At 48.2% G+C, this 15,071-nt stretch overlaps 1 protein-coding gene and 1 long non-coding RNA gene across 4 annotated transcripts; one reads left to right on the top strand and one right to left on the bottom strand.

Moving 5' to 3' along the window:
- The first annotated feature begins 96 nt into the window (after positions 1 to 96).
- On the top strand, positions 97 to 8,946 carry pgap1 (post-GPI attachment to proteins inositol deacylase 1). Of its 3 annotated transcripts, none has more exons than XM_028022210.1 (26): positions 97 to 394; positions 1,502 to 1,655; positions 1,773 to 1,948; positions 2,245 to 2,413; positions 2,493 to 2,653; positions 2,728 to 2,780; positions 2,848 to 2,914; positions 2,994 to 3,099; positions 3,625 to 3,683; positions 3,769 to 3,852; positions 4,737 to 4,786; positions 4,870 to 4,921; positions 4,996 to 5,073; positions 5,172 to 5,247; positions 5,522 to 5,595; positions 5,667 to 5,718; positions 5,829 to 5,895; positions 5,967 to 6,072; positions 6,223 to 6,261; positions 6,342 to 6,526; positions 6,599 to 6,808; positions 6,881 to 7,016; positions 7,502 to 7,582; positions 7,655 to 7,848; positions 7,922 to 8,026; positions 8,676 to 8,946. In XM_028022210.1, exons 1-26 carry the CDS (start codon positions 263 to 265, stop codon positions 8,812 to 8,814), a joined length of 2,805 nt encoding a protein of 934 aa, XP_027878011.1. In that variant the 5' UTR covers positions 97 to 262; the 3' UTR covers positions 8,815 to 8,946. The 3 variants fall into 3 exon arrangements, with proteins under 3 accessions (XP_027878011.1, XP_027878010.1, XP_027878012.1); XM_028022209.1 differs by having other exon boundaries at positions 2,242 to 2,413; XM_028022211.1 differs by having other exon boundaries at positions 98 to 394; positions 2,242 to 2,413; positions 7,532 to 7,582.
- A 1,391-nt stretch (positions 8,947 to 10,337) lies between these two features.
- On the bottom strand, positions 10,338 to 14,788 carry LOC114147670 (uncharacterized). The gene is made up of 2 exons (XR_003596096.1): positions 14,106 to 14,788; positions 10,338 to 12,214 (listed from the first exon to the last, which is right to left on the bottom strand). It is a non-coding gene; the product is annotated as an uncharacterized LOC114147670 (long non-coding RNA).
- Between the last annotated feature and the right edge of the window lie 283 nt (positions 14,789 to 15,071).

The raw sequence follows: 15,071 nt of genomic DNA, 5'->3' as shown, positions 1-15,071 counted from the left end.
TTATTATATAAGAGGACAGTTTTATCTCCAAACAGCCCCGCTTATATCAGGTCACGTGGTCATCAGCTGGTCCCAAACCACGCCCACATTTTGGCCCGGTTCCTCGCCGGCTGACTGTGAAGGAGTGCACTCTGTGAGGCTGAGTTGTGAACTGGTTCGACTGGACTGGCGGTGACACCCTCACCGAGCAGACCTACAGATGAACACCGGAACTCGGAGATGAGGCCGCTGTAGGTTCGGAGAGTCCGGTTCGACGGAAGCCATGAGGGCCGCCGCTGTGGCGTTTTACGGGGCGGCTCTGGGGCTGCTGCTGGTCGGCCTGCGGGAGCTGCTGACTGGCTTCGAGGAGAACCGATGCAGCATGACCTACATGTTTGAGTACCCGGAGTACCGGGTGAGTCCTGCCCGGTTCCTCCGGGGTTCTGCTGGGGTCCAGGGGGCTGCTCACGCTTCCTGACAGCTGCGCCACGTGACCAGCTGACGCAGCACGCTGTCAGGTGAAATCCTGACCTCACCTGTGTGGGATCAGATTAGCGGGGTTCTGGAAGCAGACATCCTCAGAACTCAGAGCAGGTCGGAACCAGATCAGAACCAGAACATGGCTGCGTGGAGCTACTCTGAAACACAACCAGCTGTGGATGTTCAGCCTGAGCAACATGCAGCTGCAGGTTTCTGGTCGATCACCGATCTTAAAGTAGCCTGACCGGTTGATTACGTCGGTCTGAACCGTCGCTAAATATAACAACAAAGAAGATGGCAACAGCAGGGAGACTGGTTTTAAACATGTCCTGGTGGGCGGGTCTGTCAGGCCGATTCATCCAACTGTCATGTTAAATGTGTAGCAAACTTTTAAAGTTTCACATAAAATAAAGAAAGTGAACCAGGCGTGTTTCCATCTATTGGTTTGGAACGAATCAATGATCTCATCAGGTATAGATTGGGCTGATTTATTGGTCACACCTGGTGATAACCTCAGGTAACCCGGGTCAACAGTAAGGATGCACCGATTGCACACCAATTCCGATTTTGACTGGTGCCAATTGTTTTAGTTTAAAAGTTGGAAATGTAGCAACACAATTGCTAAGTTGGCAACAGTAAGGCTGATAAAGGTGGGTTAGGGTTAATGTAGCTGATGTGACACGTTTACATTCAGGAAGACGTGAAACAGCTGATCAGTTACCACCTAAACATTCAGTGTGTTTCCGTCGCCCCTTTAGCGTTCTTCAACAATCTACTAATCAATTACAAATTTAATGATGAAACTTGACTTAATGCCGTGTTTTGATTGTTAATTCTATGTTGCATTGTGTTTCTGTGTTTGTAATGATGTAAAGCACTTTGAAATGCCTGGCTGCTGAAATGTGCTATACAAATAAAATTTGATTGATTGATTGATTGATTGAACCTTTTTCAGAAAAGCCGAGAACAACTTCATGCGAGCGTAGAAACTTTTTTGAATTTTGCCGTTTCTAATTTTCCTCTCTGTGGTTTTTGTTGGCAGCGCGTGTCTCTGCCCAGACGCGTGGCCAGACTTTACCCAGCATACGGCCTCTACCTCTACGGTGAGGGCCTGTACGCTCAGGAGACCCGGGCGCTCAAGCTCAGCGGCGCGCCCGTGCTCTTCCTGCCCGGAAACGCCGGCAGCTACAAGCAAGGTGAGGGAAACGGGACTCGTCGATTCCCATACAGGTTGAAAGGTTTTTCATGGAACCATGTGAAGAGAGTGGATGGCTTCCTGCTCTCTGATTGGCTCTCCCCGTCATGTGACGCAGCTCGCTCTCTGGGCTCGGTGGCCCTGAGGAAGGCAGAGAACATGGAGGGAGGCGTCCATCTCAACGTCTTCACCGTGGACTTCAACGAGGAGCTGGTGGCGCTTTACGGCGGCAGTTTGCTCCGGCAGACCCACTTCCTGCACGAGAGCATCAAGGCCATCCTGCGGCTGTACAAGGTCAGAACCGGCTGGTACCGGTCCGGTCCGACCTCTGATCTCAGTGGGTTTTAGGTGACAAACCAACAGGAAGTATCCATGCTGCAGAGCGTTACACATTTATCTGGTAATGGAAGCGCGGCCAGAAGAAAAATAAATTATATGAAATGAAAAATAAAACAAATTCACAAATATTAATAAAATATAAATACAAAATAATAAGAATAAATATAAATTGTGAACATAAAGTTCTGCTCAGCTGTTTGTCACATGAAGTCGTATTAAATCACCTGAAGGTCCGGTTTTCCCCGCAGCAGCTGAAGACGCCGCCCCAGAGCGTGGCGCTGGTCGGCCACTCCATGGGGGGCGTGGTGGCCCGGGCGCTGTTCACTCTTCCTCGCTTCAACCCTCACCTGGTCAGCCTCATCATCACTCAGGCCTCCCCCCACATGGCCCCGGTTCTGGCCCTGGACCCGTACCTGCTGGGTGAGCCGAGCCGGTCGCCGTGTTGCTGGTCGCCGTGATGCCGGTTGCCGTGGTAACTCAGTTTTAACCCTCTCCCTAGATTTCTACACAGCGGTGAGGCAGAAGTGGGTGAATCAGGCGGCCAAGCTCAGGAACATCACCTTGCTGTCGGTGGGAGGCGGTTACCGTGACTACCAGGTCCGGTCTGGGCTGACCTCCCTGCCCTGTCCCCCAGGAGACCCCAACAAGCTGTCTCTGGTGGTACGGCCGCTTTGTAGTGTTTAGTTTGTCCCGTCGCTGCGCCTTCCTCTGCTGAGCCTTGTGATCTGTGTCAGGTGACGGCGGTTCCCCGGACCTGGGTCTCCACCGACCATCTCTCCATCGTCTGGTAAGTCGCCTGGAACTCGCCTGGAACTCGTGTCAGGCGTCTCAAACACCGTGTGACTCTGTTGCAGGTGCAAAGAGTTGGTCCTCGCCACAGTCAGGGCGTTCTTTGACCTCATTGATGCCCAAACCAGACAGGTCTGAACACCTCAGCTGCTTTTAGTCATGGAGATCTCTGTCGTCAAGGTGTCCTCACAGCTGATCCGATGTCCAACAGTTCACAGATGATCCAGAGAGGAGGCGGAGCATCCTGAACCATCACTTCATCAGACACAATGTCAGGACACTGAGAGACGTTCAGGACACATCCGTCCCCATCCTGGGTGAGAGAACGCATCTTTAATCTGAGGGCAGCGCCCTCTGGAGGGAGGCAGGCAGGCAGGCGGTGCCCTCTGGAGGGAGGCAGGCAGGCAGGCAGGCAGGCGCCCTCTGGAGGGAGGCAGGCAGGCGGTGCCCTTTGGAGGGAGGTAGGCAGGCAAGCAGGCGGCGCCCTCTGGAGGGAGGCAGGCAGGCAGGCGGCGCCCTCTGGAGGGAGGCAGGCAGGCAGGCGGTGCCCTCTGGAGGGAGGCAGGCAGGCAGGCGGTGCCCTCTGGAGGGAGGCAGGCAGGCAGGCAGGCGGCGCCCTCTGGAGGGAGGCAGGCAGGCAGGCGGTGCCCTCTGGAGGGAGGCAGGCAGGCAGGCAGGCGGCGCCCTCTGGAGGGAGGTAGGCAGGCAAGCAGGCGGCGCCCTCTGGAGGGAGGCAGGCAGGCAGGCGGTGCCCTCTGGAGGGAGGCCGCGAGTCGATTGGCGTATTGTGGTTCTGGTTCTGACTGTGTTACTGATCTGAGTTCTGTTCCGTTGTTGTCCAGATGTTCCTGAAGCCTGGAGTGAAGTGAACTCTCTACGTCTGTCCTACAGAACCCCGAAGGTACCAACAGAACCTCCTCCAGGCAGACAGAAGGTCCGCCAGGCGGTTCTGAGGTTCTGGAGTGACGCTCTGCTTTGTCTGACAGGAAGGACAGCTGAAGAACTTCCTGTTTGCTCTGCCGAGTCGGCGGAACGCCTACAGTCATTTCTACTGCCGCAGCAACAACCTGGTGGGTTCTGCTCACAACTCCAGAACTTCCTCCTCAGGTTCTGCCGACCCGCAGCGTTCAGATAGGTGGGCTCGTTCTGTCATCAGCAGAGGGAATGGTTCTGGTCCTGGTTCTGCTCTCTCATCACTTGTGGACCCGGTCCGACTGACGGTCTGTCGCTCCACAGTCTACTGGCTGCTGCTCCTCCACCGGATCCTTCAGAACCAATCCCAGCTTCTCACCGGGTTTCTGATCTGGTTCTGATACGACCACAGGCTCACATTGTTGGAGCTAAACTGGGGCCAAAAAGTTTGTTAAAAAAACGAAATAAAATTGTAACTTCCTGTTGTGTTTGGGGGCGGAGTCTCAGAAGATGGGCGGGGCATCTGGACCGAGTGGCTCCGCCTTTCTTCCTACTTCATGATCCCAGTTTATCTCCAAGTTCGTCTCGATGGGTTTCCTGAACAGAATCATTGATTTTCTGCTGCTCTGGATTTTTCATATCTGATTTAAATCGATTCTGTTTTTCTCCCTTTATTTCCTTGATGACAGTTTTTGAAAACATATTAATCTTTAATTTCAATTTCCCTGTTTGGGAGTTGACCTGAAATCAGAGCTCAGTCCTGCGTTAAAACAAGATGGCAGCCTGATTATTTTATGCTGATTAATGATCCAGTGGATTTCTGGCTCCGCCCACCGGAGCGTTTCCTCTTGTCTCCATGATCCTGATGAAAACTCCTCCCAGCTGCAGTTTTTCTGAGCTGCTTCTCTCTGCTGATGACAAAACTTGTATTTTTACTTTGGTTAAAATCCTGTGAAAAATGTTTTCTCTTTGTTCAGTGATGTGGATCAAGGTGGATTTTAGCGTTTCTGTCCCTTTAAAATGTGTGGTTGTTGTCCAACAGGAGACGGGCAGCTGGGTTTTCGGCTGTCTCCATGGCAACGCCTCCTCCTGGTAAACGCCGCCATCTTGAATTATTGAGACGTTTGAGTCGCTCTGGTGTCTGGGATGAGCAGCTTGTCTCTCTCTGTCCTCAGCGGACGCGCCGTGGACCTGTCCATGGGAACCGAGCTGCTGCCAGCTTATAAGGTGACCTGAGCAGAACCGGCGCGGGTTGGCCCGGTTCTGCTCAGGTAGTAATGAGAACCCGTCTTCTCCCTCAGGTTCTGGTTCTGAGTCTGGCCAACTTGTCCTCCTTCACTCATCTGGTCGTTTCTGCCTCCAACCTCAACAGCAAACAGGTCTGCTCGTCCTTCCCCCGAACCGGGTCATAACCGGGTCGCTGGCGGTTCTGACCCGGCCTGAGGTTCTTTTAAACAACAAGTGTTTGTTTCTTCAGTTCACGGTGGAGTGTGAGTGGCAGAGAGAAGAATCTCTGACCCGGTCCGTCTCTGTGCCTCATGTCCTGTCCTTCGGTGAGTCGGAAACTCAAATTAAAAGCAACAATTTCTCAAAAACACATTTTAACAAAGTCAGCCGCACCAATAATATCATCAACTTACAAGGATAAAAGTCAGTTTTATCCCTGCAGTGCCTGGTGTCGCGAATTAGCATCATAGATAAATTTACACTAATGGTGGGGGCAATCTTCAATATAACCTGATTGACACCAAACAAGATGTTTTTTTATTGTATAAAAAGAGTTAAAAGCTGCTTCATAATAAAGTTCTGGTGGTTCTGGTTCTGCAGGTTTTCAAGCCAGTGACATCACAGTGAACTCCTCTGGACTTCTTCACAACATCCAGCTGTTGCACTTCCACCAGGTAGCCATCTCCACAGCAGCATTGTTTTCTCCTACGCTGCCTCCAGACCTCAAACGCACCTTTGTGTCCAGGTCTACCAGGCCTTCCGGATCAGCGTAGTGAGTCAGTGCAGAGGAACCAGAGGTAGGCACTTCCTGTTTGAGTGGATCAACTTCCTGTGATGTGGAGCGATGATCCCAGTGTGTGTGTGTGTGTGTGTGTGTGTGTGTGTGTGTGTGTGTGTGTGTGCGCAGACAGGCTGCCCAGTGTGTACCGGATGCGGGTCCCCTGGTTCCAGGAGGATTCCTTCACCACAGCCAGGTGACTCTTCCTCATTCAGCTGCTTTCAGTTTCCTGCTGTTGGTTCTGACCCAGTTTGGTCCGTCTGCCAGCGCGCCGTCCGCCACAGAGATCTCAGGGATGCTTCACACCAGTCGCCCTGACAACAGCTCCAGTGTGCTGCTGCAGCTCCACACCGCCCCCAACTGCCAGTACAAGGTACGGCACCGAGCTCTGCTTGCAGCCTGGTGACTCTGGATTGCTAATCCCAAATTAGCAGCTTGCAGCCCTGACAGTTTTATAAGGGGTCAGAGGAGTCCCACATCAGAGTGTGATCGATCCAAATGCAGAATGCTTCCTCCCCTCCAGGTGTCGGTCAGAACCTCCTTCCCCAAGGTGCTGGGACAGGTATGTCCAGCTTTTGCTCATCCAGACAGAACTTGCTGGTTTCTCGTTGCTAGACAACAGTAGTTGTGCTGCCATTCCAGGTCCTGCGGTTCTGCGGGCCGCTGGTTCCGGTCTACACGGCCGTAGCGCTGCTCCTGGCCTGCGGGGGGCAGCTGTCCTCCATCCTGGCGTCGGGTCGAGCAGCAGACATGAGCGAGGCGGTGGGCGGGGCGCTGCAGCTGCACAAGGTCAACCTTCTTGTTTACCTGCTGCACATCCTCCTCAGGTGAGCCTGACCCCGCCCTCTAAGCCCCGCCCCCTGGGTCATTCTGGGTCACGTCTCAGTTTTGTTCTCCAGCTGCTGTCGGGACCTCCTCCCCCTAGAGGACTCCCTGCCCCCCACTCCGCCTGACGAGGCTCTTCCTGAGTGGGCGGAGTCAGGGGAGGAGTGGCGCCATCTGCTGGCGCCGCTGCTGTACGTGCTGGGGGCCGCCGTGGCGTTCTGGGCCAGCGCTCTGCTGCGCCTGCTGGTCCGGCTCGCCTCGCTGCTGCTGGCGCCGCTGCACAGGTAACGCCGGGTCGGGTCAGAACCCGGTCCCCTCTGAACTCTCCGCTGACAAAACGGGCCATTCCTCCGCAGGCCGTCAGTCTCCAGAGGCGCCGGGACTCTGCGGCTCCGGATCCGCCTCCTCCTGGCCGTCTGCCTGGTGGCGGCCGGGTCCGCTTCCTGCGGCGCTCTGGCCATCGCCGCCGCCGGCCTGCTGCACCTGAACCGGGTGAAGCACACACACACACACACACACACACGCTGCCTCATTCGTTCCATGCCCTCGTTAACCGGATCAGAACTTGTTGTTAAACTCAGTACTTCCTGGTCCATTTCGCTGTAGAACCTCCAGCAGCAGTGGTTCTGACCCAAATTATTATCTGTATATTTTTTCACTGTTTTTATTAAATTTCATGTATTTTTTTAAATTATTGTTGTATTTATTTTTTTCAGCCTATTTTTTAAAAAATGTATTAATTATATATTCATATCAGAGTGAAATAAAATCAAAATAATTTTTTATTTTATTTCCACTTTATTTTAATATTGAATTTTTCATTTTTAGATTTTATCATTTTCACTCTTTTGTTTTTATTTATTCATTTCATTTATTTTTCCTCTCTTCGCTGCTGAAGCTTCGGCAATAAAATGTTTTGTCAGTGAACCGTTGGACCTCAGCGGGGTGTACTTACTTTCAGTCCGTGTTGCCTTCAGGTTCTTACCTTCAGTCCGTGTTGCCTTCAGGTTCTCCGGCTGCAGATGACGGAGCGATCTCTAAGTCACATGTTGAACCTGGTAAGATCCAGCAGAACCCGTCCTCCCAGTTGCGTTTGGCCTGAAACCAGAACCCGCTCTCCGTCCCTGCAGGCGCCACAGAAACCGGCCGCCAACGGGGCGCTGGAGGCTGCGGCCGGCGAGCGCGGTGGCGCCCCCCTGCTGTCAGAGAGCGCCCTGCAGGAAGTGAGGGACGACCTGCAGCTGCACCTCAGCCTGGCGGCGCTGCTGCTGCTGCCCGCCGTGCTCAGCGCACCGTCGCTGCTCCACTGGAGCCGCAGCCTGAGGTAGCGCCACGCCCTGCCGTAGGGAGCGGAGCGCCATCTGACCCGGGTCTCATGGCCTTCTGGTTCTGAACAGGTTCTGCACCCAGCTGGACCCAGATCCCTGCTGGCTTCACTCCGTGCCTCTGGTCTGCGTCTCCCTGCTGCTCATCAACTGCGACACGCTGCAGCTCAGCAACAGGTGAGACAGTCGACAGGATCTGGACCCGGGCGGCCTTCAAAAATCTGCTCCTAAATTATTTTCACACAGTAGCTCAGTAAATGTGACATTTGACCCAAAATTCACAAAGTAGCTACATAATTATTCTGCTGAATGTTATTAGTGTTTGCAGCTCCAAAGCAAGCTGCAAACACATGAATGATTCTGACTCCAAGAAACACCAAAACTAAAAACAGGTGCAACAGAAAAGCGCTGCAAACTGGCTCCAGTAAATGTTCGTCCTCCAGACCACCAGGGGGAGCCGATCATCTGGGACCGGAGTCAATAGAGACGGAAATCCAGAGGAAAAGTTTGAGGAAGGAAGAAAAGCCACATTATACTTTATGTCTTATATTTTGTAGCTAATATTAGCGAGTCCAGACTCCACCTAGTGGCCTGGAAGACTGGAGCGAGTTTGCAGGATTTTATTCTTGCTGTTTTTATTTCCTGTGGTTGCAACATTTTTGTGTTGCATTTGTTTTTTATGGTTTATGTTTATCTACCACAACATTCACGTGTTTATTGGATCTAAATTTTATTCAAAGATAAATAAATATTCTGTAGATTTATTTCGTGTTCAGCAGATTTCAAACACTTCCTGATTTTAAACTTCCTCTTTCCTGTCTTGCAGCCGACTGCTGCCTGTCGTCTCCTGCCTCCCACTCCCATTGGCTGTCGCCATGGCGACCTTCTCTTCACTCCACCTGTACAGAATTGCCTACTTCCTGTCTGCGGTGCTGGTTCCCCTGGGCGTCTGCTGCGTCCTCTGACGGCCCGGAAACCGACCTGCCCGCCGTCCGGACGTCCTGCCGCCTCGTCTGCCTTATCGCTCTGCCTTCAGGGAGTCAGCGGGGGGCGCTGTTCTGATGAGGAGGGGGTTCTGATGGACCGCCTGCCGCCGGAACCGGTCATGTTTACATTCATAGTCCTAGAAGCAGAGCAGCTGGGTGGCGTTAGAGAGGTCCGGTTTGTTTCTGTGTTCATGTCAGGGTTCTGGGTCAGAGGTCAGGGTTCTGGTTGTGGAACAAGCTCTGAGGCGGCAGTTAGGAAGCCAAAAGTTCAAATAAATTCTTCAGAACCTGAATTGAAACATATTCTCCTCTTCCGGGTCGCAGACGGCCCCACCCCTTATTGGTCTTTAAAGAACCTCCAAAGGGTCAAAGGTCGATGTCAGTCGGGTTCATCCAGAACCTCCTGGACCGGGTTCCAGCCGTCCAGCTGATGGTTTGGAGGAACCCACAGCATGACGCTGCCACCACCATGTCGTCTCCTGACCCAAACAGCTCAGACCAGAGGACAGGGTCAAAGGTCAGGAACTCACCCTGCTGCCAGAACAAGCACCACTTCCTTCAGCCTAATGGTGACCTTTCAGAATAAAAGCCTTTTATTGTTCCGTTCACCCACCTGTTCCTTTTTCATCCCATCTTCATGGTTCTGGTTCTGGATCCTGGTTGTTATATTTCCCTCTAGGTGTTTCTGGTTGCCATGGAGACCATCAGAACCGACCCTAAAGGTCCGACTGCTGCCTTATTGCGTCTAATGGTAAACCATCAGCATCGCTGATTTATTGACTGATTATTTATTGATGATTGAAATGAAGTTCAGAACCAGAACCCGGTCCATCAGAACCGCTCGGTCCAGTTTGCTGCTGGCTCTGTTCTGTTGACCAGTTTCTGCTGAAACCGAGCAGAGACGGAAATGATTTGTTTTTATGTTTCATTCATGCCTTTATTGTGAAGAACTTCCTGTATTTTAAGCTGAAAACAGGAAGTTGATGCTTTGTGGGTTTTCTGAACTTTTTTTTGTTGCCAAAAGTGATTTTTATTTTTTATATTCAAGCTGATAAAACGGAGAATCAGATCATAAAATTCATATTTAACATTTCCAACATTAAGATGCAGACATTAGAAATGTTCAAATGTTAACAGTTGAGTTACAAAAAGAAAAAAATTCAAATGAAAACAAACATTTTGAAAAATTTGAAGCTTTTAAATTTATGAATTTAAAATCTAATACATTTTTAATATTTCAACATGGAAACTTTTAAAATATTGACTTTTTCCAAATGTAAAATAAAAACATTTTAAAAATTTAATTCATTTTAAAATGGAAATTATTTAAAATATGACATTTAAAAGTGTAGAAATTTTGACATAAAAATTTTTTTTCTTTTTATAAATGGAAAAATAGAAAAATTTGAGAAAATATGGAAATTGAAATTGAAAACCTGAATGTAAGATGTAACGGTTTAAAACGATGTGAGCGGTTTAGTGTCGGCTGTCGGCCATCTTTCCTTCGCTCGGCGCCGCTGTGCCTTCCTGCTTCAGTCCTGCCTGTCGGTGGAAACTCCACCTGCTTCAGCAGCTGGAAGTGGACTTTACTGGTTCCAGTGTTTAAATGTGTGTCTGCCGTTGTAATAAGTGGATGATTTGACTAGGACCAGCGAGCGCTGCCTGTGGGTTAGTGATTGTGAACTGAATGTGTGGAAACTCGTGACTTCGGCTTTTCTCGTGCAGTTTTCGTGCCTCGTCGTAAACGTGCGTCGACCTAGTAGAAGAGATTAGTAAAATCAGAATTATGTTTTAGAGACTCGTGACTTGTACCCGTGTTCACTGTGACTTCGTCCTTCCAGCCGTTCGGATCAACGGAGGCGGATTGGAAAAGAAGTGGAAGATTTTTATTCTCTGGTTTGATGTTTTTGGATATTTTGAGCTTAAATCTACAGAGAGGTTTTTACAGTGTGTTTAAAATGTGCCGGGTGTTTTCTAATCATAAAGTAGCCGTTTGTGACTGTAATGACCCCAGGTTAAAGGGACAGTTTGTAACATTTGGTCTGATTTCCAGGGAAAGGTGACTGAATGTTTGGCAGCATCATGCCTGGACAACATTTACAACTAAATGACTTCAAATGTAACTAAAAAGCTGAACTCAGACTGAGGCTCACGCTCTGCAAAAGTTTCACATTTTGGTTCTTTCTCTCCTGCCTCAGATACTGGTTCAGACCCGTCGTTTCCATGGCGACGGGTTTGGATCTGAGCTCGGTTGAAGCTTCAGCTGAATTTGGCAGAGCCTGCGACAGCATGCAGCCTCTCTGCTCCGCTTTCCTTTTATTCCTGACATGGATAAAAGTGGTGGACACACGTCCACTAATTTGATAACAGCAGAGCTAATATTTCGCTTTGCACGTTTTGACAAATGTTTAGTGTACTTGGTCTCCCCTGAATTTAATTTTCCAGTAAACTTCTGACGTAATAATTTAGTTGGCTGTTGTTAAAGCATCAACAGGGTTGACTTTAGCGATTTAGCTTTACTTCAGCTAACAGTATTAACTGTAGCTAATAGCTATGTATATTCAGCTAATATGTTTAGCTAAATCCATGTTGGTATAGCGCTTTAGCATCTGTGGAAGTAATGTTAGTGCTAACCTGGCTCAGCATGGCTAACCAATTAGCTGGCAGTGCCCGCTACTACCTGTAAAAACCCGTTTGCTCCGTGTGATGTTGAGACTGCGTCACCTGCTGGAGGTTTTCCCAGTTTTCCCAGTTTTCCCAGCGCTCTGGTTGGATCTGACGCCTCAGCTTTGGGTGTGAATGTACAGAAACAGGGAGGCGGCCACCCACCATGGATGCCATGGTAACAGTGGTTTGCGACCGGGGTGCTGTCGTGGGCTCTCCAGCCTGATGCTGAAGTCCAGCTTCATTCGTCCTAAATGTGCTGATGTGCCACGCAGCTGACTGAGGAGGTCCAGATGTTCCGGTTGGGCCTCTGAATGTTCTCTGAAGAGTCTTTAACCCTCAGGTTCGGGTGGAAACTGCTTGATGTTTTTATATTTATCATATTTTTAGCTGGTTTATCAGTAAATGAACTTTTGGAACAAATGTTTGATTAAAACTGAAAAAAATAAGTCCTGTTTCTGTTTTTTCTTTATTAAAAATTGTTCGGGTTTAGATTTAATACAGAGCCAGTTCACAACAAACGCATCAGAGATTTATAACCGTTTCATTGTATTAAAATCACATTAATCTGGACCAGAATAAAATATGAAATATTTCAATGTTTGAATTTTTTTTTTTAAGATGCAGTGCCTACCTACAGCCTGTTGGGGGCGGTATTTCCCTGCAGTGCGTAAGCTGCCTGATCCTGGAGGCTGCAGCTGTTTTCTACTGGCAGCTGAAAGGCGTCAACAAGACTTATTGGGGCCTGCCATGCAAAGCAATGGCAGGAACCTATTGCTATTCTCCCAATTCTTTATTTTTCATCCGTAACCGTTAATGCGGCTCATACCGCTGGGTTCACACCTACAAATGAGGTATCAAAACGTGCAGAAAATTCACGCCATTGGAGCTATTACTTCTGGTGGGATTCGGGCTTAACGTGGCGACATAATTCGCAAAAAACTACGGAAAAAACCCCATTATAAGTCAATGGGAAAAATCCTAAAAATACCCTATTTTTGAGGATTTTCTGTGTCGTCACGAATTCATGTAGAAATGCCATTCAAATTTCATTTTGTAGATACGTCTGTGATCTCTTCGAAAGTGAAGACGGCTCGTCGATACCAGTTACGGTTTGTCCACAATTTGCCTCTAAGCGACCCAAAGTTTTTCATTTTTCCTAAAATTAGAGTGTGCCTCAGACTGAGTGCCCCTCTGCTAGAGTGAGAAATGAAGAGAATTTTTGACCCCAAAATAATTTTCAAATCGCCGTCACGCCCACAAATATCGCACGATTGGTATCAAAATCGGTCCTGACATTGATACGCATGTCTGCTCCGGTAAAATGTTTTCGAAATTTATCTAGACCGTACAGTTTTCTGTCATGGTGCTTCAGAGCAAAGTCATGCGACAGGATTTTCTGAGGCTGTCTCAGGCTGTCTCCCATGTATTTGACTACATTTTCAGATCTGGGCACAACATTTCTTTCTCTCATCGCTGTAAATGCTCTGAGTGAGGTAGAGACATGAATCTTGGGAATATCGCAGAAGACACATAGGCCTCTCATACGCTCCAAACGCTTTTCGAATATGTATTACGGTTCCCGAACAGGAAGGATTTGTTCCCAATGCTTTTTTTCAGTTAAACTGGCTGGCTGAAACAGAGTATTCTCTGCCCCAGCCTCTCTCACTAACACTTCACACCCTGCTGAGAAACTTATTTACCATAGCAACGGAACTCAAGAGGCTATTGGCTGCTGGTTAGGACTACAAATACGCATCACTGTAGTTCTAACTATAGTGGAACCCTCAGTTGAAACAGATCAGGACTGAACTGGCCTTTAGAACTACTTGCTGCTGCTATGGGCTGTAAATAACTGATTTAACTCAGTAACTGTTACACATGGGATAAGTTTGGAACTTTAAAATGAAGCATAATAATAATTTCAAAATAAAAGCCTTGAATATTTTTAAATCAGGTAATTGCTCTGTTGAGCGTTATATAACTGATTTAACCCAATGACTATTAGACATGGGATTAGTTTGGCCTTTTGAAATGAAGTTTAACAAAAAAATTCAAAATAAAAGCCTTGACAATTTTTACATGAGATTATTGCTCTTTTGAGCATTATATAACTGATTTTATCCAGTGACTGTTATACATGGGATTAGTTTGGCCCTTTGAAATGAAGTTTAACAAAAATTCCAAAATAAAAGCCTTGACAAATTTTAAATCATACTGAATGGTGCACGTCCACCTTACTTAACGTTCTTGTGATTCTCCACATGCTATTGATTACATTGCAGCGTTCTTTAGCATCGATGCTTATTTCTAGCATGACAACGCTGGGTCCAAACCGACGGACACGCTTTGGCAGGCCCCGGTTAAATTTCTTCAGAAATTTTCTAGTTTTAATTTAGTATAACCAGAAATTTGTAAATATTTCAAGTTCTGACGTCTCTCCACCTTAAACTGACTATATAAAGTCATTTTATAAATATATAATATTTATAAATATATTATAAATATATAAAATCACTTCCAGAAAGATCCAACAAAGACCAACGTCTTCTTCACAAACAAATACTTTTCTAAAGATCCACCTGAAGCGACTTTTCTGTAAATACCTGAGCGCTTTGTAAGCGTCGGAAATGCGGAGTTCTACAGAACTTCACTAAGTTCTCAGTTCATCAGTTCTGACCCAGTTGGGTTAGCCAGGTTCTGTGTGGGCGGCCATGATGGAGCAGAGGCTCAGAACATGCTTAGGTACCGGTTGCTATGGTGATTGCGGTAGGGTTAGGGTTAGGCCACTTAGCTTACATACAACAAGAACAAGATGTACAATATTTAAGGTGTTATAGAAATGTCAATTGTGTCAAAACAAAATGTACATAATTTGTCTTTCAGTAGAATTTGAATTGAAGTTAGCATTTTAGCATTAGCCTCCTCTAAATACTGTGTTGGTGTAGCGCTTTAGCGTTAGCTTCCTCTAAACAGGTATTGGAGTAGCTATTTAGCATTAGCATCTGCTAAATATGTTTGTGTTTCTCTTTTGCATAAGCGGAACTAATGTTTATTGTGTTTTGAGATTAGCCTGCCCAGCTAACTCTTTAGCTAGCAGTGCTCACCGCTGAGGAGACATGGCGGTTCAGGAGAACTTCCTGTCAGCATGAAGGAGTGAACGAGAGGATAAACTTACAGTTTCTACATTCTGGATGAAGTTTCTAGAGAACCGTTAGACCTGCTCTGACTCTGATCTGCAGGATTTATGATGTTTCTGCATAAAACCGGATCACCAGTCCGGCAGCTGCAGCTTTCAGACGTAATATTTAAATTTTAATATGATGAGAGATTTAACCGGAAGGGTCTGTGTTGTTCTACAGGTTGGGTGAATCGCGCCCTCTCCGGGGTTTTTCCCCATCACCATGCGGTGTTCAGCGGGAACGAGCCGGACGCGTGACGCCATCCTCCGGTGAGCCGCATGCTCTGCAGCCGGACTGCAGCTGCGCAGAGAGGGAGAGAGAGAGCCGCAGAAACAGCAGCCTCCGGTGCACACACACACACACACACACACACACACACACTCACACACA

This window comes from Xiphophorus couchianus, chromosome 7 (genome assembly GCF_001444195.1).
Source record: "Xiphophorus couchianus chromosome 7, X_couchianus-1.0, whole genome shotgun sequence".
Classification (NCBI taxonomy): domain Eukaryota; kingdom Metazoa; phylum Chordata; class Actinopteri; order Cyprinodontiformes; family Poeciliidae; genus Xiphophorus; species Xiphophorus couchianus.
Note: the sequence above shows the minus strand (reverse complement) of the source record. Positions and strands in the feature narration are given on the sequence as shown.